General features: G+C 54.8%; 2 protein-coding genes across 3 annotated transcripts; both read right to left on the bottom strand.

Moving 5' to 3' along the window:
- Positions 1 to 491: 491 nt before the first annotated feature.
- On the bottom strand, positions 492 to 10,617 carry KRT4 (keratin 4). Of its 2 annotated transcripts, XM_084749608.1 has the most exons (11): positions 10,602 to 10,617; positions 7,030 to 7,137; positions 5,996 to 6,514; positions 4,649 to 4,863; positions 3,687 to 3,747; positions 3,199 to 3,294; positions 2,462 to 2,626; positions 2,206 to 2,331; positions 1,435 to 1,655; positions 1,203 to 1,237; positions 492 to 1,106 (listed from the first exon to the last, which is right to left on the bottom strand). In XM_084749608.1, exons 3-11 carry the CDS (start codon positions 6,491 to 6,493, stop codon positions 928 to 930), a joined length of 1,596 nt encoding a protein of 531 aa, XP_084605734.1. In that variant the 5' UTR covers positions 6,494 to 6,514; positions 7,030 to 7,137; positions 10,602 to 10,617; the 3' UTR covers positions 492 to 927. The 2 variants fall into 2 exon arrangements, with proteins under 2 accessions (XP_084605734.1, XP_084605735.1); XM_084749609.1 differs by lacking the exon at positions 10,602 to 10,617 and having other exon boundaries at positions 5,996 to 6,495; positions 7,030 to 7,131.
- A 641-nt stretch (positions 10,618 to 11,258) lies between these two features.
- Positions 11,259 to 20,858, bottom strand: KRT79 (keratin 79). Its single transcript, XM_084749628.1, has 9 exons — positions 20,314 to 20,858; positions 18,366 to 18,583; positions 16,649 to 16,709; positions 16,419 to 16,514; positions 13,765 to 13,929; positions 13,433 to 13,558; positions 12,604 to 12,824; positions 12,130 to 12,164; positions 11,259 to 11,833 (listed from the first exon to the last, which is right to left on the bottom strand). Exons 1-9 carry the CDS (start codon positions 20,791 to 20,793, stop codon positions 11,652 to 11,654), a joined length of 1,584 nt encoding a protein of 527 aa, XP_084605754.1. The 5' UTR covers positions 20,794 to 20,858; the 3' UTR covers positions 11,259 to 11,651.

The raw sequence follows: 20,858 nt of genomic DNA, 5'->3' as shown, positions 1-20,858 counted from the left end.
GCTCAAAGAACACAGCTGACACGTGAGGGCCTTGGGTCAGGCCCAACTCCCGGCAAATAAGAACTAAGGAGTTCTTGCTGGACACCGAGGCCACGCCCTTCTATAGGCTCCGTGTCCTGTATACAGTAAAGACGCTGGGCCATCCTGTGCCGCGTATACTCCAGACTCAGCCTCTTCTTCCAGGCTGATCCCAGATTTGGCCCTGAAATGTCCTGCCCCAGGTTGTCCTATAACAAGCATCCTTTGTCCAGCTGGGATTTTTGTGAGTCTGCTCCCCTGACCTCTGGGCAGCCTTTGAGTCCCTGTCCCTCATCTCCAGCAGCAGTTCGCTCTGTGCCTTGGGAGCAGGAACCCGAGGAAAGGGTAGGTTGCCTTCATCTGTACAGACAGATTCTCAGACTTTTACCTAAATCATCTGAGTTGGGGGTGGGCTTCCAGAGCCCTTCTCCCCAGGAAACAAAGCCAAGAACCCAGGATGAATGACAAAAAGCATTTTATTGGGGGTGAGTAGAGAGAGGAGCAGTCTTTATCTTAACCCGGCAAAGCCCGTAGCTGCCAGGAGGTGAAGGATGACCGTGGGTCTAACAGGAGGATGGCCAGGATCTGGTGGAGGCTGGTGTGACCCTGACAGTTCTGAAGAAGGAGCTCCCAGTCTTCATCCCCTCTGTCCATTGGGGTGAGCTCAGACGCCCCTCCCAATGCAGGAGGGTCACCTGGCCCAAGGTGAGAAGAAGCGACCGTGCTCCAAGAAGGCAGAGGCCACACCGCAGCCAAGAAGATCATCCTGGGACGGAGGAACCAAGGCAGGGGGAGAAGACTAACAAGATGAGCACCGGGAATGAGGAGTGGAGGTAAAGGGAAGAAAGCTCAGAGACATCATGAATGGCCGGCCCTGCTGGGCTCGGGGCCGTCAGGACCCCATCTCTTCTATCGCTGGGACCTCTTGGTTATGGAGGTGGTAGAGGTGATCTTGGTACCAGAACTGCCATAGATACCACCACCAAACCCAAAGCCACTTCCAGAACCGGAACCAGAGCAAAAACCGCTTCCCAGGCCAAGGCCGATGCCAGCACCGCCGCCGATGTTGGCGCTGCCGCCAACCACCGCTGGAAGGAGAGAGAAAGCACAGAGTTATTCTCAGTGCCCGGGAGTCCAAATCCAGACCCGGAGGAATAGACGGCATAGTGGGGGGAGGGACTTACAGATGCTCACGGCACTCTGGCATTCTCCGGACATCCTGTGGGGGAGAAAGAGCCCATGAGCCTTGCAGAGCAGAACCCCACCTCCTTCAATGTGCAGATAATATATGCTTATCTCAGCCTTGAGCTGCCACACAACAAACAGCTGAGTGCCACCCTATGCTCTGCTGGTCCTGGCCAGGATGCACCGGCACAGCACTGAAGCAAGAGTCCCCAGAACCCAGGCCGCCCTCACCTGCACTCCTCCCCTTCCAGCAGCTTCCTGTAGGTGGCGATCTCCACGTCCAGGGCCAGCTTGACGTTCATGAGCTCCTGGTAGTCTCTCAGCAGCCGGGCCAGATCCTCCTTGGCCTTCTGCAGGGCAGTCTCCAGCTCTGCGCGTTTGCTGTAGGCATCTTTGAGGGCCAGCTCCCCACGCTGCTCTGCATCAGCCACAGATGCCTGCAGAGTCTGGCACTGGGGACAGGGAGGTCAATGGGCAACCTCAGTGCCCTGCTTTAGAGAGCGTCACACCCGTTACTTCTCCTGGACAAGCTCCCCTTGTTTTAAGATGTTAGAACTCTGTTCTTCTCCCCATCTTTCCTAAGTCGAGAGTCCCATTCCTAGCTTGATGGTGGCACATGCCTTTAACCCCAGCCCTTGGGAGGCAGAGGCAGGTGGACCTCTGTGAGCTCCAGGCCACCCTGGTCTACAGAAAATTCCAGGACAGCCAGGGCTACACAGAGAAACCCTGTCCTTCGAGACAGAACACATCCATGGTCCCTGCAAGACTGCAGAGCCCACCCACAACCTCGCCAGGTCAACAAGATAAAGATGTGCAAAGAGCCAGGGAAGGCTAGGCAGGAGCGCCGTGTTTGGGATGCCACAATGGCATTCAAACAAGGCACGCTGAGGAGATCTGTGTGGTTGGTGTCATGAGGTATGAAGGCCCTACAGCCAGGCCTAGCGTCTTCCAGGCCAGTGCTCCGTCCGTGTGTCGGTCCTCACTCAGGGCGCCTGCACCCACCTGTTTCTTGACGTTCTCGATCTCTGCCCGCAGCCTCTGGATCATCCTGTTGAGCTCTGAAATCTCATTCTTGGTGCTCTTCAGGTTGTCTCCATGTTGGTCAGCTGACATCTGGAGCTGCTGGACCTGGTAGCCAAAGGAACAGGGCTCTGAGGTGGTATGGCAGGCCCGGTGACAGCAACCACCGATGGGAGGGTAGTGCCAGACGCCATGGCCTCCCAGGTCAAACCAGGACCCGCTCGTCCCACACACGCACCTTGATCTGGTACCAGGACTCGACCTCGGCCTTGCTCTTCCGAGCGATCTCCTCGTACTGGGCGCGCACCTCAGCGATGATGCTGTCCAGGTCCAGGTTCCGGTTGTTGTCCATGGACAGCACCACGGATGTGTCTGAGACGTGTGTCTGCATCTGGGACAGCTCCTACAAGGCCGGTGTCTCTCATCAGACCCGAGGAGGGTCCGTCTCCCCTGACCTCTGACCCCAGCCTCCCACTTCCGTGGAAGTGACTGTGAAACAGGCCTGATGGAGGCAGAGTTGATATTCCCAGTGTGTGTAGAAAGGGGAGAGAGAGGTGAAAGGTTGGTGGTGACATCACTGGTTTAAGAAGCAAAATGGCTCCAGTCTCTACCGGTCCCCAAGAACATAAGTGTCCAGTGTATAGTGAGGCAGGTGCTCTGTGTGTTTCATGGAAGGCAATAAATGGAAACATTTAGGGCAGTGATGACTTCACACACACACACACACACACACACACACACACACACACACACACACACACCCTCCAGCTGTAAGCCCCTCTTCTAGGACGACTGGCTCTGAGAAATTCTCTGCTGAGTCTCTCAATTCGCTCTAGTCCTTTCTCTCCGTGACTTTGCCAAGAACCCACTGCCTTGAGCTAAGTTGCTGGAATCTATTCAGAACCATGACTTCCAATCCACAGCCTCGTAAATGGGGGGAGTTTCCTTCCTCTACACAAAGGATGGAGGCCTCACCGCTTCGTAGAGGACCTTCAGGAAGTTGATCTCATCCTTAAGGCTGTCCAGCTTGGCCTCCAGCTCCACCTTGATCATGTAGGCAGCGTCCACGTCCTACAGAGAAATGGGGGGGGGAGCACGGATGGAGAGGGGAGGGGGAGAAATAAGGGGCAGGAATTACCACGTGGGCGAGGGTGTCAATCAACACATCAAGGTTCCCTTGAAGCATTTTCAAAGACTATGCAAAAGTGGTGAGGGAATCATCCGATGTGCTCTGCCGCTAAAGCGCTAAAGCCGGCAGAGCACATGGAAATTCACAGTGCAGATGGGTTTTCCCCACACGCTTACTGCCTTTTTAGGTCTCATCCCGTTACCCACTTCCTTCGGTGCCACAGTTCCAGAGAGAGCCAAGGTAGACAGACATAGGCAGAGAGAGAACAGACAGACAACTGGAGCCAAGGGCCGCCCCCAACAGGGAGGGATGCTGCAAGCTCTTCCCAGCTTACTTTCTTGAGGACCACAAAGTCGTTCTCTGCAGCTGTGCGTTTGTTAATCTCATCTTCATACCTGTGGGGGGGGAGGCACAGGGAGTCTTAAGACCGCCAGAAGCTGTTCACCCCAGGTCCTCTGCTCCTCTCAGGCGCTCACAGATAACCATCTAACACACCACGCATGAGGCTAAGAGCTTCGGCACTGGTTCATTCAGAGACGAAAGCAAGCGCCACAAAGACTATCTTTAGGGGACAAGATGTAAGGCAGTGAGTGTCATTACATCTTGATCAGTGTGGTAATCAGATTAGATCCTTGGAAAGACTGTTTGTCCTCCGGGCTGTGTGGCAGAGCGAGTGTTCTGTTTAGGTTCTGGGCAGACACTACAGTTTCCTTTTCCTGGTGTGCGGCTGTGTTCATTTTCTCAGCCCCACCCTATAGAGGGCAAAAGTAAAGCTGCTGCATATTGTGTGTCCACTGGGTATGTCCACTGTGTGTGTCCACTGTGTGTCTACTATGTGTCTGTGTCCACTGTGTGTGTCCACTGTGTGTGTGTCCACTATGTGTCCACTGTGTGATCACTGTGTGTGTGTGTCCACTATGTGTCCACTGTGCATCCTACCTGCTCTTTATTCAGTTCTCACAAACCATAAGGTAAGAGCACTACCCCTATTAAAGATTTTAAAAGCCACACTAACCGAGATTCAGTTGGCTCTTTCCAATCTGTATTACAATCTATGACCAGGTTAATGTTGTTATTGATCCATTATGTTTCTGAACCTCTTTGTACACAGGAAGCCCAGGAACCTAAAGTTACCACTGATTAAGGCAAGTAGTGCTTACTTGTCCCCCAACTATGACAATATGGCCATCTGAATATGGCAGTCGGCTTGGAGGGGCTTTCTGCCCTGCCTTGGGATTTCTCGGAGCTGCTGGGAAGGAGCCTAGCTGAGGGCCAGCCCTCCATCCCTCCACGTACTTGCTCTTGAAGTCCTCCACGCTGTCCTGCATGAGCTTCAGCTCCGACTGCAGGCGTCCTTTGTCGTTGACCAAAGCGTCCAGGTTCTTCCTCAAGGCACTGATGTAAGTCTCAAAGAAAGAGTCCAGGTTTCTGGGGGATGTGATGGTCGTCTGCTGCTGGAGAAGGTTCCACTTGGTCTCCAGGACCTTGTTCTGTTGCTCTAGGAACCGCACCTGTGAAAAAGGACACAGGCCACCAGTAAGAACCAGACTGCTCAGCAGGAGCTAGCACCGGCCTAGGTGGTCAGGCGGCCAGGCCACCTGAGAGCCACCAGCCATGACAAGCATACTACTGGGCCCACAGTTGCCTATGCCTGTAGGCTTGATGGCACAGCAGGAACAGCTTCCTAACCACAGCCGACCAAGGGCCCACGTGCAGGGCCAGAGAACGCAGCACCTGTGAAATGACCAAATCAAATGGGACCAGGAGGTTGGACCACAGTCAACAAGTGCTTGTATTCAAGGGGACAGGGCCCACCGTGAAGAACACACATTCACGGGGGGGGGGGGGGGGGATGAGATCAGCTAACATTGTGGTGCTCATGTGTGGACCCTCCTTCCCCCCCACACACACACACTCACACACACACACACACACACACACACTCAGGCGGGAGGACAATGAGTGCGAAGCCAACAAGAGCGACACAGGAAAACCTGGTCTCCTGAGTGTGTGCAGTTAAGTCGAAGCACTTCTGGCCCAAACATGTTCCGAGCCTCAGCTGGAGCCCAACCTGACAAGCACTTCCCGGAGCCCTCGCTCTCAAAAGCACCTAGAACCAGGCCAGCCAAAGGAGGAACCCCAGCCGACCATCCATGTTGTCTCCAGCCAACTTCTGAACCCAAGGGGCTAGGTGAAATGAAATGTGCAATGAGCAAGCAGGAAGTCTCTCAGGCTGGCGCTCGAGTCTGAATCCCCGAGGTCACAGTAACGCCTCCACCAGCTACTACAGGCTTGAGCCAGTGTGGAAGAGCGAGTGTACCCACTCTTGCCTCAAACACCTTAAAAGAACTGAAGCCATGGTGCACAGCATCCCAGAACAGCCTGGGCTGGAGCTCCACGCTGGCCCCTAGCCATAGATCTCTGAGTAACTAGACTCCATGGTGCACGGCTACAACTGAGCTGAGACGAGGCAGGATCTCCAAACTTGCATTTTTAAAAATATGGAAGCTGGTCTAGAAAAAGCTAAGATCGTGTCCTCCGTTCTCCAAGCAGCCTTAGAAACAGAGATTTCACCAGGACCCAGGGGCCCAGACTTCAGAAACCTTCACCCCACCACCCTCTGCTCAGGCCAGGTTCACTCGCCTTGTCGATGAAGGAAGCAAATTTGTTGTTGAGAGTCTTGATCTGCTCCCGCTCAGCGGTGCGGACTTTCTGGATCTCGGGGTCAATCTCCAGATGAATAGGCGTCAGCAGGCTCTGGTTGATGGTGACCTCCTGAATGCCTCCAGCAGGACAGACGAAGCCAGGGCCACCTCGACCATTGAAGGAGCCTCCAAAGCCACCGCCAAAGCCACCGGAACCGAAGCCAGAACCAAAGCCGGAACCGAAGCCTCCAACACCGAAGCCTCCAGCACCCCCGTAGCCACCGCCTTGACAGGACCCAGCCACGCTCATGGAGATGCTCTTGTGGCCCCCGAGGCTGTAAAGGCTCCTGCTGCCGAAGCCTCCAGAAGAGCAACGGCCTGCACCCCCAGACATGGAGGCCGAGCTGAAGGCCACCCGCTTGACTCCACCGGCAATGGCTGAGCCACTGCTAAAGCCCCTGGAAGCTCTGTGGCCACTTTGCTGTCTGGCGATCATGGCTGAGAGAGGAGGCAGCTGCTACGAACAAGCGCAGGACAGAAGGCAAGCGAGGGCCAGGCTGTGAGTGCCGGAGCCTTGGCCCTTGTGGCTTATATGGGCTGGAGGAGTAGGGCTTGGTTACAGGGGCATAAAGGGAAAAATCCGAAGCATCTCTGGGCTGGGCCTTTGGCACAGACCCATCTTTCTTGCACCTGCTGAGCAATGTCACTAAACACACCTAGGGGAGTCACTGGGAGGGCACGGCTTACGGTCTTTTCACTCCCTGAGCCAGTGCCCCGGGGCCTCCTGTATCACGCCCACCTAGCTCAGCCCTGCAAGGCCCCTTCCACCTTTCTGGTCAGACTCATGGGGCTCCTGCTCCAGACACAAAGCCCTGTCACCCCTACTTTCATGCCGCAGATGCTGGGGCCTAAGAACCTGGGGTTCCGGGGAGCAGCCTGCCACTGCCAGGCTACACACCCTTACCTGAGCAAGCCGCTCTCTGAGCTCAGCCTCAGTACTCATCAATTGAGGGGTAAAATGCAAATATTTACCTTTCCTCTCAAGACAAGTAAGACCGTGGTCACGGACGGGTGCTCAGCAAGCACTCGGAGGCAGCTCGTACACTTTGCATCCTCCGTTCGCCTTGGCCCTGTGTCCGCCTGTGAAGCAAGGCTCTTGTCTCACACATCCAGCCTGGGAGCTTTTCCAATCAAGACCCGAAGGAGCGCATGGCTTCAGCACGTGGCCTGCAGGCTTACTAGGCTCCCCCAGAACACGGCATGTCTGGTTTTTCCAATGTGGCCCCCCTCCCCCAGAATTCTGCAAAGAAGTTCCTAACGCTCTTGATGCAGAGTGGTGATAACTCGGGGCCACGCGTGAGATGCAAAATCCTAGTTTTCCTCCTCTAACTCCAGTTCCTCCTAACTGGCCTAGACCGGAGTCTACCCGACGCTCACTAACTAGCTATGCCACCTGGGGTGGGTCACCTGACCCCTCTGAGACCGGCCAACTCATCTTCTATATAAAATAAGACACGTGCCTATGTATAGTTGATAAGACAGCGTGCCCAGGGCGCACAGTCCATGGGAAGACAGCAGGCGTTCACTCTTGTCCTGCCCAGGCACTAGGAAATCCAGTGTGTTGTGTCCCTTCCTCTACCCATCACTGAGGATGTGACCCAGACGTGAGAAAGAGCAGCCACCAGCACCTGGGTAGCTCTACTGGCCTGAGCCACCCCAAGATCAATGAGACCTGGCCCCCAAATCTTCCCTGATGCTCAGAGAACTCAGCGTGGGAGTCGGGGGTAAGCACAGGTCAGGCCCTAGGGATGGAGCTACAGGGAAGACACCAGGAGCTCAACCATCGGCTCTCCCAGCTCTTCCTTCCACCTCTGGCCTGCCACTGGCCAGCTGGCCACTGTAAACCACTGAGGCTGGGGAAGGTTGGCGTCCAGACCAGTGACATATGCAGAGAAAGCTGAGGCGGGTGAGCACGGCTTGGTCGGGAGGTAGCAACGACTCTGGATCTCAAGGACTGCCTGCTGGGGCCGTTCCGACAGCCATCCTCTTTCTGCCCCTCTCTCTGTGCGCGCGTGCACACACACACACACACACACACACACACACACACACTCACACACACACACTCACACACATACACACACACACATATACACACTCACACACACATACACACACACACATATACACACTCACACACACATACTCACACACACACTCACACACACACATATACACACTCACACACACATACTCACACACACATACACACACACTCACACACACTCACACACACACTCACACACACACATATACACACTCACACACACATACACACACACTCACACACACTCACACACACACTCACACACACACACACACACACACACACACACACAATCTCATCTCTGTCCTCCACAGGCGCTAAGGCTTTGGCAGGGACTTCCTGGACGAAGCCTGAGGGGACTCACGGCATGTCCCTGAGTCTTGTATCTGGGACTATATTAAACTTGGGAGAAAATGACACAGGTGCATGGCCGTGTCAAGTTCTGAACAAGAAAGAAGCCAGGACCAGAGGGTGGGAAATGACACACGACGCACACAGTCACCCGCCATTTTGTGCCTGTGGTCACCCAATCCACAAAGCCATGGCTGAAGACTTCCCCAACGTCTACCTGAAGCCCATGCCCACCCCTACACACAAAAAGTAGGAGCGGGAAGCCCAGTGCGTTCTGGGTAGAAGCAACCCTCCTAGAATGTCTGTCATCTGCAGGTCAGGGGGAGCTTTTCTTGGGCCACTTTTATTTTTATCAGCCACTCTAGCAAAGAGATGTTGAGGCTCTGAAAGGCTGTGCTACTCACCTGAGAGCAAACAGCCCAAAAATCATGGGTATAGGAAGCCAGTGCTGTAGGCTTGACCTCACAGGTCGTGACCTCGGCCTTTGGGTCTAGGGGAAGCACTGCACACTCCAGCTCGGTTCCCCTCTGTCCCTATTCTGTGTGATCGGTGACGTGGTCTGTCCTAACAGGTACTCAATAGCCCACAACATGGTCCCCAGTGGCCAGCCTCGTGTCCTCCAATCAACTAAATCCAAACTAATGTGATCAGAAATATCAAGACAAACCCAAACCAAACAAGCCTAGCCCTGTATCCTGTGAGTTTATTAAATCAGAATTGCCAGTACTTCCCAGAATCCTCAACCTGTAGATAAGAAACTGCAGGAGGACACAAGCAGGAACTTCCCCCAAGTAAGACCGGGTTAGTTCCTGTGGCTAGAGAGGCACAGAACAGATGCTTCATTTCTCTACCCGGGGCCCGGGCAAAGACAACCGTCCACCAGGAGGTGACAACCGAAAGGCAGTCCCACACACAGTCCCGCCGCAGCCCTCTGCTACTGCCCTTGGTGACCCTGCTTCCTTTGGCCACCTGCCCAAGCCTGGCTCTGAGGAGTAAGCCGAGCGCTGTCAGGCATGGAGCAGGAGTGGGAGGGTGTGTTCGCTCGGAGCTTACTGTGTGCAGGAGGCGAAGCTTTCCCATTCAGCTGGGGATTACCGTCCCTGGGGCCTCTGTCACTGTCAGCCCTAACCTGCGGAACAGTGTGGGAAAGGTGGGTGTCCTGGCTCTGCTGGGTCACCTAGCCTCAATTGCCCCATGGCCTGAGTCACTCTGAGGGAGCCAGAGCCAACAGAGGGTTCAGCGATGCTTCTGGAGGCGGAGGGCTCTGGGAGGGAGGTAGGGCCAGAAAAGGCCATGGCTCAGCCAGCTCAGTCTCCTGCCTCCGGCCTGTGCCAGCAGGGGCTTTCAACCCTTCGCGCTGCCAAAGCACTCCTGCTGAAGCGGTCAGACAACCGGGACAGGAACCAGGCCACAGCTCAGCAGCCCTGCCCTTGGGGGTGGCCTTCCGTGCCCTCACCCCTAAAGCCCTGAGTGGGAGTGCCTTGTGGGAAGGCTCCAGGTCCATAAAGTCACTTCTGAGCTTGATGACAAGCTGGGTCGAACAATATTGCTCAGCTTCTAGGCCCCACATTTACCTTCACAGGAGCTGATTTTGACTCTGCTGTTAACTTACTGTTGTTTCAGGCACACGTGTTCCCTTCAGTCACACACATACACACACACACACACACACATATACACAAACACACACACATACACACACACACACACACACACACACACACACACATTACCAGCAGCCTGATTTCTCTCCTATGAAACAACAGTTTAGACTGACTGCCTACCCATCTCTTTTCCTCTGTGGGTGTCATACCTAGTGACAGGCTAGGACTTTGGAGCAACATTTTTTTTTTACTCTATATGCAGCTCTGTGGCCCTAAAAAGGTTGCTTAACCACTCTGCACTTTGTTTTCCTCATCTGGAAATGGGGTTGTCAACAGTGCTGAAATCATGGGCTGTTTAAGAGACTGTTGGCCTCTCAGAGAACCCTGGTGCCTACGGTCTCATCCCCAGAAGTCTACAGGTACACATAGACGTCCTGGGGAAAAGGCAGGGTGGTGTCTCAGGAGCAGGGGATACTCTTTGCCAAGTCAGAGCAGACTTGTCCCCAGAATCTCTGCCCGTATCCTCAGACCTTGGCGCCCACCTTCCTGAGTCCTCCGGGGAGCACGGCTGAGAGCATAGGTTCCTGTCAGGAGTATTCCACCACCGTCAGGCAGGAGGGGGGGCTCTGATTGAGTACATCTCAGGGCAAGATGGAACAGAGAAGAAATAGCTAGGCCTTTCCGCAGGGAGCTGAGGAGGAAAGGAAGTGACCTAGGAGACAGGAAGAAGAACAGGCTTAGCCACAGGGAGTATGCAAGCTAACTCCCGGCAGCCTCCGTTGCCTAAGCTGGAGAATGGAGAGCCCTGCTGGATCCTGGAGCAAATTAACGTGTTTTTGTATTGGTGACTGGATGGGGCAGGGGTGGGGCGTTGTGGGTACAGAGAATCCAGAGGTCCAGGGGACCTGGGGGAGGGCTCCCTAAGTCACACGCTTTCCACATCCCTTTCAACAAGGCAAGAAGCCACTCTTTCTACCTGGGAGGAAGAAGCTAGGCTCAGAGCTTAGGACTCTGCTGCCCAAGTTCACACGGCCGATAAGGGCAAAAGGTGAGATCTACCCGAAGCCCACCTGGTCCTGAAGGCAGGAATGAGGGAGTCTTGACAGCACGAGGTCAGCACCCTGCATGAGAGTGCTACCTGGGGTGGGGGGGGGGGCACGTTCCTGTTCCCCAGGGAGACAGACTGGAGCCACAGGCAGTTTGCTGTAGTCACTGTTTATTGAGAGACATCACAGGCACAGAGAAGGCCTAGGACATGAGGTGACAAGGCTAGCCCGGAGAGAGGCTGAAGGGGTCTCAGGGAACCACTGCGGCCTCTTCCAGCTTGCCCTGAACTCAGAGTGGATCTGCTGAGGTAGGTGGGGTGGACATCCTACCTCCTCTAAATGCCTAGGTCACCCCCAAGTCAGCCAGCTGGCGAGCCTAACCTCCCTCCCATTCCACTGCGTAACCAAGGAGAAACCCTGCGTAAACTTGAGCCCTTTCCCAAATGCGAAACATATGTAAATTGGGCACCACGAGGACACTCAGCCTCTGTGGTCCTGAGAAGGCGTGGTCGGCAGGACCACCGCCCAGCCCACAAAGCCTTGCTGCTAGTATCTCCGGCTAGAGGTCTTGACCGTGGTGGTCTTCCTCAGGATTGAGGTCCCCCCAGAGACCTGCCCACCCTTGGCAGTGCCGTAGCCCACACCGGCACTGAAACCGCCCTTGCTGGCACCGCTCCCGAAGCCAGCTGCACCGCCTGCACACACCGAGGTAGAGTTGCCAGTCACCGCTGCAAAACAAAGGCTTGGGCTTAGCAGAACTGTCGAGCCAGGAAGGGTCAGGGGGAACCCAGAACACCCCACCCCCACCCCACGAAGGACTTGGGGGAGGGTAATGCAACAAGTTGCTGAAAGCTCACACTGCCAGACCCTTTGACCCTGATTCTAAAAAAGGGACCCCTTAGGACTTGGACCCGAGGGATTGGATGGGCAGGGTGGGGAAGAGACAGCAGGGGGTGGGGGGGGATGGGATGGGATGGGCAGGGTGGGAGAGAGACAGGGAGGGAGGGAGGAGGTGGATACTTACAGATGCTGACCGCACTAGGACATTCTCCAGACATCCTAGAAGAAACAAAGGCCCAGAGAGGTCAGAGGTCTGGAAACCCACATGCAAGCCTTGCCTCCCTCTGCCCCGACGCCCTCGCCCCTGCCTCTTTGTACAACCAGCTAGGTGCCAGGGCCTGAGCACAAGACCCTGAGACACAAAGCAGTAGGAGTGTGGACAACCCAGGACTCAAGCAAGGCCTTCCAGCTGAGCCTGAGGGCCTTTCTACAGGACGCTTCGAAGCCTCCCCTCTCTCTCCCTGCTTCCTGTGGGGACAACTGACTCCCAAAGGACCAGGTCTGACCTCGCCAAGAAAACCTTGCTGCTGAGCCGGGACACCCCGAGAGTTACGGACGGTCAATTCGCCCAGGGAGGGAAGAGCAGAAGCCAGGACAGCTGGAGGAGACACCACCCACAGACCCCAGGTCTCCCCGCGGTGTACAGAGGGGCTGCCACCTGCTCTCCTCGCTCTCCAGCAGTTTGCGGTAGGTGGCGATCTCCACATCCAGGGCCAGCTTGACGTTCATGAGAGCCTGGTAGTCCCGCAGCAGCCGGGCCATGTCCTCCTTGGCCTGGTGCAGGGCTAGGTCTAGATCGGCAAGCTTCTTCTTAGCATCCTTGAGCGCCATCTCCCCACGCTGCTCCGCTTCCGCGATGGCCGTCTGCAGCTGCTGGCACTGCCCATGGGAATAAAAGTATTGGGAATATTTTCCAGGGTTCCCACCCCCCTACCCACCCCCCACCCCCCCCACCCCCGCTCACCCCTTTGCTCTCAAGCTGGGAGCTCCACACCCTGCCCAACCCATTTGGAGAAAAAAAAAAAGAAGAAGGAAACATCGTAACTAAGAGGGAATTTAATAGAGGCGCTAAGGAAACGCGGACACCCCACCCCCACCCCTGGGGGTTGGGAGAAGTATAGTAAGTAATGGAGCCTTCCTGCCAGGCAAGCGCCTTGTTCCATCTGTGGAAGAAGGCACACGGTTTGGCCACACCTACACAGCCTGAGCATCCTAGAACCCTCTGGCCCGAGCGCACGCGCTCACTCTCTCTCTCTCTCTCTCTCTCTCTCTCTCTCTCTCTCTCTCTCTCTCTCTCTCTCTCTGACATCCTGGAGACGGACGGCACAGAGTTGTCCCTTTGAAGGAGGTCGTGCCACATGCTCCAGCACTTGGTACCCTGTGTGACCTACATCAAGTCCCTTCCCCTCTCTGAACCCAGGTCGCTTCTCCCAGGAACCCCTTCCCAGAAGGATCAGGTGACTCTGCAGGCTGACCCCACAGCCCACCTGCTTCTTGGCAGCGTCCACCTCGCCCTGCAGTCTCTGGATGGTGCGAGTGAGCTCTGCAATCTCATTCTTGGTGTCTCGGAGGCTGTCCCCGTGCTTCCCGGCTGTCACCTGCAGCTCTTCGTACTGGGGTCCGAAAAGGTGTCAGTGACTATCAAGAGTCCTAACGTGCCGGGTAACCATTGGCCTCAGAGCCCACCCTGGGCCGGGAGTCCCCTGAGAACTGGGTATTCCGAGTCCCAGAGCTCTGAGGGCCCAGTGGGCCAGGCCTCTCCAGCAGGGAGAGGTCCACCCCCAGCCTGCACAGCCAAGATGGTCGGTCATCTGCTCACCTTGGTCTGGTACCAGGACTCGGCCTCGGCCCGGCTCTTCTGGGCGATCAGCTCGTACTGGGCCTTGACCTCAGCGATGATGCTGTCCAGGTCCAGGCAGCGGTTGTTGTCCATGGAGAGGACCACGTTGGTGTCAGATACATTGATCTGCACTTGGCTCAGCTCCTGGAGAAACAGGAGCAGCTGCCATCAGAGCCCTGCCTTACGCCTTGGGCAGAGGCAAAGGATGGAGAACAGGCCCCTTGTGGCCCCAGAGGGACTCTCCAGAGGGACTCCCTAGGAAGAATCGACCACCAGGAAAACAACGGCATCTCCCCACTGTGGCGTGGGCATGCATCTTCACTGTTGATGCACGGACCTTCTGCTGAGAGACGGGGCGGGAGTGTGATGAGGGGAGCGTGCCACCCTGGGTCTGTGGTGTCTGTGACCCTCACATCCCCTGAGAGACAGGCAGCCCCCAGGTGGCCTGTGCCCCAGGTGGCCTGTGCCCCAGATGGCAGGTGCATGCTCAGAGCGGCCTACCTGCTCAACCATCCACGGTTGATAAGGGAGGGGAGAGGCTTGGAAGGAAAGGGATTCCTACCAGAGTACCAGGTACAAGAGGAAGGGAGGCAGTGACAAAGCCCTGGCGGCTCCCAGAAGTCACTGCAGCGGACTACAACGTTCTCAGGACTTCCTTGCATTTCTAGGGCCTCCGCCTTTTAAAAGCTTGTGTTAGTGACCAGGAAGGTGATGTGAAGTTGAGGGTCTGTGATCTGCTCACTGGGTCACAAGGACTCTGGCTCCTGGAGGGCCCTGCCCCTGTCATCCCTTGCATCCCTGAGCCATGCTGCCCTCTTGATTTCCCTCCAAGGACAACACCCGTTGAACATGGCAGCTCCTGCCTGCACTCTGCGCTCTGCGCTCTGGACTCTGAAGCCAAGAGGTGGCTTTAATCTGAAAGCAGCCTGGACTGCAGTGTGAGTGTCTGTCTTGACAAAAGGGGGAAAGGGTGCCTTCCATGATCTCTCTAAGCCTAGCATTTCCCTCGCACACATGGCCCAGGGTACTGTGGCAGACAGAGAGAGCGGTGGCAGCACCCTTCACTTTCTGAGTAGCTATTGTGGTTCAAGCACCAGCTTGGCCGCTCAGCAAACACAATGAGTTAGAATTCAAGAGGAAAAAAAATTCTAGTTCTGCAGAGAGATTAAGTCACTTGTCCCAAATTTAAAAAAGAGAAAAAAAGAAAAAGAAAAAAAAAGCAGAAAAGAGAGACCTTTTTAAACCCTTGGTAACCTGAAGTGACTCAGACCAGAGATGGAGGCCGTGTCTGACAGCTTGGGGTGCTGGCTATGCTCTTAGCACAAGGGTGGGGGAAACGGATCATTGAAACTGTTGGAAAGGGAAGCGGCAGAAGTTGAGAGACAAGAGTTCTAAGGTCACCACACAGAGGTGTCATGGCCAAAGCCAGAGCATGGACTTGAATCCCGAGTGCCGGCTTGGCTACCGCGACTGGCTAACGAACCGTTCGTCTGGCCCTCCTCTTGCCCCAGAGGAGACCCTGGTGGCCGAGGAAGCCCTTGGTCAGGAGGGCACGGTCCTCCAGCACAGTCCACAGCTACCTTCCCTTTCTATGTCTTCATCTGCTCCGTGCCCAGCTTACCAACTTCCCGCCACCCTAGACGCTGTGCCGTTTGACGCCAAGGCCCTGCCCAGCTGGGCCCTTCCTGTGCCTGCTTCTGCAGTCCGGCTCTTCCTTAAGATCCATTGCAAGTGCTGTCTCTTCACAAGGTTCCCACCTCCTGCCCTCCTGAAGCGCCCCCACCACAGCCGCCCTGTGAGCCTCAGCACCTTGAGCCTGTCCCAACAGGGCTTCCCTTACTTAAGATCCCAGCCCCAAGGGCAGGAACTTTGTCTTACTTGAATGTGGGAGGAACCCTATAAATGCTTAAGTGAGCGGAGGTAAAGCAAACGAAAGGGATGCTGGGAGAGCCAGCCCTGTGCTCTGGATACAGCAAAGCCAAACCCAAAACCCTGAGACCAGACAATTGCGCCTAAGGGTGGGTAGGGAAGGCCTAACTCCTGAGAGAATACCAGTGAATCCCAGCAAAGGGAAATGGGGGGCACCAAGAATCCCTGAGGGTGAGCTCCACCTGGCAAGGCAGATGGAACAGAGCAGAAGAGCCCAGCAGAGCAGGGGATGAGAAAAGAGGGAAGCTGCTCCAACCCCTGCCCCATCACAAACAGAGCAAGCCAAGGGCCCTGCCTCTGATGGCGCCATTGGTTCTCAGATGGACACAACAGCAGCACCTACATTAGGGAGCTGCTGAGCAGAAAATACACAAAGCTGACCCAGGTCGTGGCCCTGTTGAGAGCATCTAGTATATGAGAGGTAGATGCTCATCATAGGGGTGGGGTCCCAACTTTTTTTTCTTTTTTTAAGTATCCCACTATGTCACTCTGGCTGGCCTAGAAAGTCTACCTAGACCAGGCCGGCCTCAAATCCACACCACCAGCCCCTGCCTCCAACTGTTAGGATTAAAGGCATGTGCTACCACACCCTGCCCCGTCCTGTAGGCTCCAAATGTTTGCCAGCAAAGTGACACTGGTGAGTTCAGCCTCCATGGGAGAGTCTCCAGTGACACATAAATGTGTGCAGATCACGCCCCCCTCACCATCTCATAAAGATGCTTCAAGAAGTCAATCTCCTGGATCAAGGTGTCCACTTTGCCATGCAGATCCACTTCTCCCATGTACGCAGCATCCACATCCTGAGGAAAGAAGACAGGACACGCAGGATGCTCAGGCACGGGGGGGGGGGGGGGGGGGGCAGCTCGCTCCAGATCCGCCCAGACGACCCCTGACCGCCGAAGGACCACCTCCCCCAGCTCAGCCACCCACGCACCTTCTTGAGCACCACAAATTCATTCTCCAAGGCAGTGCGCTTGTTGATTTCATCTTCATACCTGCGATACAGGAAAGGCTCAGGCCAGCTCTGTCTTTCAGGCAGGGGCCTCACCTGGCTCCCAGAATGCCTTGCTGGGCTCCCACCACCACCTTAGGGGAACAGTTCTTAACACAATCTACCCGTTGAAGAAGCTTGGGGTGGTGCCAGGGTTTAAACACTTTCAACCCAATTTGGAAGAGATGGGTATAAAATTCACACACTATCATGACACTGTGGGAGGCTGCCTCTTTGGATCAGGGCCTGAAAAGTCTCTTCCAGCTTGAACAATTGTGCCAACAATGATTAACCTCCGCCTCCACTTTTCACCGACATTCTGTCATTTGAAACAACCAGTTCCTCCCCAACCGCTCCTGATAAGACTAAGGTTTAGAAATTGCCAGTGTCAAGTTATAGAAAAAGTTATTTTAAAATTACATTTTATTAGGGTTTTTTTGCTTGCTTGCTTGCTTGCTTTTTTTTTTTTTTTTAAGTGTCTCATTATGTCACCCTGGCTGGCCTGGAACATCTACAAAGACCAGCCTGGCCTCAAAATCATCACATATCATCAGCCATGTCCTGGGAAGGCCGTTTGGATCTCAATTCAAGCACTCACTTCTCCAAATTTGTGATACTTATGGAGCAGTTGAAAATTCCAAACTGGATATTCCACAAGGCTGAGGGTCTCACTATCCTGAACATTTAAAATACCACGCTGGTGTTCTGTTTAGGTTTTACCAGGTCAAATTAGGCAAATGAACTATATAGATAGAGACTTGTTGGGATTTGAACTAAGATTATATGAAAACACAAGAAATTTGTGGCACGGACTTGAGAACATCCGATGCTGACATTTCTCAAGAAGGGAACTTGGGGTGCCACCACATATGAACACAAGAATGTCCTCGGGTTCTGGCGAAGGGTGAGGCAGCTACGTGACATTCCTGTACCTCAGACGTTTTTCTGAAGAAAAGCAACATCGTTGTGCTTAATCTAACCTCAAACATGCTGGGCTGTGCAGCAACCTTTTCTATTGAACTGTAAACTCATCAGAGGAGCAATAATAATTTAAAAAAACGAGCCTTGTGCTCGGCTGCCCTAGTCCCCTCGTTTCCGTGTCAGTTGGAGAGCTACTCAGGAAGGGCAATTTACATTTGCCTAGTAAAAATATTTGTGAATAAAGTGACAAGAGGACTAGATTTTCTTGGAGGCAGGAAGGGAGGAGGTAAAGAGAGAGACGAAGTGAGACTCTCTGACCATGGATAACATGAGCATGGGGCTCAACACACAATTCTCCCTACCTTATGAAACTACGTGAGGTGGCTCACAAATTTGATCCCTGAGACGGAGGCAAGAGGATTGCTGAGAGTTCAAGACCAGCGGGGCTAAGAGTGAGACTGTGTCTCAAAAAGACTAATTAAGATAAAGAAGAAGAAGGAGAAGAAGAGGAGGAGGAGGAAGACAAGGAAGAGGAGGAGAAGGAAGAGAGGAGGAGAAGAGGAAGAGGAGGAGGAAGAGGGAAGAGGAGGAGGAAGAAAATAAATAAGTGAATGAAAAAAAAAACAAATATGCTGATGCCCCAGGCCCCAGCAGTGGCACCTCTGGGGGGGGGGGGCAGTAGTGGCCATTTTCACAACGTCATGTCCTGTCCCGTAGGGCAGCACGTGTGTTCTCTCACTTCTTCCTGAAGTCCTCCACGCTGTCCTGCATGCTCCTCAGCTCCGCCTCCAGCCGCCCCTGCTCGCTCTGCTTGGCGTCCAGCTGCCTCCTCAGAGTGCTCATGTAACTCTCAAAGTAAGGCTCCAGGCTCCTGGCGACCCCCGTGTTCTGGCTCTGCTCCTGCAGCAAGGCCCACTTCATCTCCAGCACCTTGTTCTGCTGCTCCAGGAAACGCACCTGGCCACGGAAAGACGGGCGGACATCACCTGGGGAGCAGGTGCATGGCACAACACAGGCCAGCAGCACTGAGGTGGCATCCTACACCTCACTGCCGGGAGTACTGCTCAGTGCTGCTCAAAGGACAGTTTAAACATATGGAATAGGCCCTAAGGAGTTAAGAAGCACACAGGGCCCCTGCACCCGTGTTGTGTGTGCTGGTCCCCGGGAGCCTACTCACTCTGTTTTCTGTCTTACTATCCCATTAGTCCTGAGTACAACTGAATGAGGCTGATGTTTATGAGACCAGTCTTGCACTAAAGCCAACTGTTTAAAACAGTTATTAGAGAGGCCAGGCAGTGGTGGCGCACGCCTTTAATCCCAGCACTCAGGAGGCAGAGGCAGGTGAATCTCTGGAGTTCGAGGCCAGCCTGGTCTACAGAACAAGTTCCAGGACAGCCAAGGCTACACAGAGAGACCTTGCCTCTAAAAAACATATATATGGTTCAATTCCCAGCACCCACATGGCAGTTCACAATTGTCTGTAACTCTAACTACAGGGCATCCAACACTCTCACACAGACATACATGCATATGTAAATAAAATAAAAGTAAATAAAGAGCTGGAAAGATGGATCACTAAGAGCATCCAGCTGCTCCTCTGAGACCCTGATTCCGTTTCCAGCACCCACATGGCAGCTCAATAAAGAACCAGAAGTCACCAGGGGAGAGGTGAAAAGCATGGGTCACAACTTGCCTTACCCTCTGTTACCTAGTGCCTCCGGGTCCCACCTCCACAGCACCCCCAGGCCCAGCCACTTGGCCAGGAGCCACCGCAGCAGGTGCCTTCATGTACCTGTGTGGTCCTAAGCTTTCTTATCTAAAAAACGGGCAAAGCGTCACCAAGCCTGACTGACTCCTCATGGAGCCTCGGAGATGACACGTGAGAAGAGGGACAGGGTCTTCTGTGTTGAAAGTTCAAATCGAGGGCTTGAGGGTGACCCTCAGCCTGACCCCGCTGCCTAGGCTCAGGGCCAAGGTACACAGTGCTAATGGAACGGAGCAAGAAATGCTAGACAGTGCCACCACAGTCATTGCAGTCACCCTGGAGGTGACTCGAGGATCCGGGTCCCCCCTACAGTGTACTATTCAGACTGTACAGTGGCCGCACTCCTCACTGTCCATCCCAAACTGAACTTCACCAGAGAAGGAGAATCAGCAAAGCCTTCCTCCTGTCCTCCTGTCCTCCTGTCCTCCTGTCCTCCTGTCCTCCTGTCCTCCTGTCCTCCTGGTTCTGATTGTATCTGACCCCGAGGCTTCTCCCGCTGAGAGGACAGACAGATTCCAAGACTCCAACCTTGGATAATGTGTAGGAGTCCTAAGCCACCTAAGCAACCTAGGATGGTTGCCCACAGCTATAATATGACACAAGTCGTCCAAGGCCACCTCCCTTAACAGGAACCCTGAGTTCCACACATGTTTTAATAATGAGGTAAGGCTGCTGCTTAACGGTATGAATTGGCACCTTAGGAAAGGCTGCAACGCAGTCAGGTGGGCTGGGCCCCTCGTGGCCTGAGGGACGCTCACAGAAGAAACCCCAGCCATCGAGCAGACAGAAACCACAGTCACCCGACCCCACCTGTCTAGCGCACATTGCCAAAACTGCCTGTGCCCATACTAACCCCCAGTGGAGGTCCAGCTTCCGGTCCCGTGACCCCTAATCCCCCGCACCTGGGTTTTACCCAACCCACCTTGTCGATGAAGGAGGCAAACTTGTTGTTGAGGGTCTTGATCTGCTCCCGCTCCTCAGTCCTCACCCGCTGGATGTCAGGGTCTATCTCCACATTGAGAGGCGTCAACAGGCTCTGGTTGACAGTGACTTCCTGGATCCCCCCGGGAGGACAGACTGGCCCAAATGTCTGCCGGCCAGCCCCTAGGCCCACATAGGCCCCACTGCCAAAGCCTCCTAGTGCACGACCAGAGGAGGCCCCACCAGCCACACTGACGGAGATGCTCTTGCTTCCTCCCAAGTTATAGAGGCTCCGGCTGCCAAAGCCCCCAGAGCTGGGGCCACAGCGGACCCCAGCGCCGCCACTGCCGCAGCCACTGGTCCTGGACATGGTCACGGAGCTGTAGCTGGTTTGCGTCCGACTCCCGCCCCCTCCACTGGCTGAGTTAGAGCTGAAGCCTCCCTTCGTGGAGTAAGTCTGCCTGGACAAAGAGGACCGCATGACTGTGGGCGAGTGAAGGAGCAGGCGAGTGAAGGAGCAGCCAAGAGCAGCAGGCAGCGAGCTGC

This window comes from Acomys minous (genome assembly GCF_964271855.1).
Source record: "Acomys minous genome assembly, chromosome: 12".
NCBI lineage: Eukaryota > Metazoa > Chordata > Mammalia > Rodentia > Muridae > Acomys > Acomys minous.
Note: the sequence above shows the minus strand (reverse complement) of the source record. Positions and strands in the feature narration are given on the sequence as shown.

Bases quoted from the DNA above. Each gene is read 5' to 3' on its own strand.
- KRT79 (XM_084749628.1), bottom strand. From the start codon at position 20,793: ATGCGGTCCTCTTTGTCCAGGCAGACTTACTCCACGAAGGGAGGCTTC. The intron at 13,930-16,418 runs GTGAGGGGGGCG...CTGTTTCTCCAG, and splicing joins TGAAGCATCTTTATGAGATG to GAGCTGAGCCAAGTGCAGAT. The intron at 11,834-12,129 runs GTAAGTATCCAC...TTTGTTTTGCAG, and splicing joins TCCTAGTGCGGTCAGCATCT to CGGTGACTGGCAACTCTACC.
- KRT4 (XM_084749608.1), bottom strand. From the start codon at position 6,493: ATGATCGCCAGACAGCAAAGTGGCCACAGAGCTTCCAGGGGCTTTAGC. The intron at 4,864-5,995 runs GCGAGTGAACCT...CCTTTTTCACAG, and splicing joins TTGCTTCCTTCATCGACAAG to GTGCGGTTCCTAGAGCAACA. The intron at 1,656-2,205 runs GTGGGTGCAGGC...CCCTGTCCCCAG, and splicing joins TCGAGAACGTCAAGAAACAG to TGCCAGACTCTGCAGGCATC.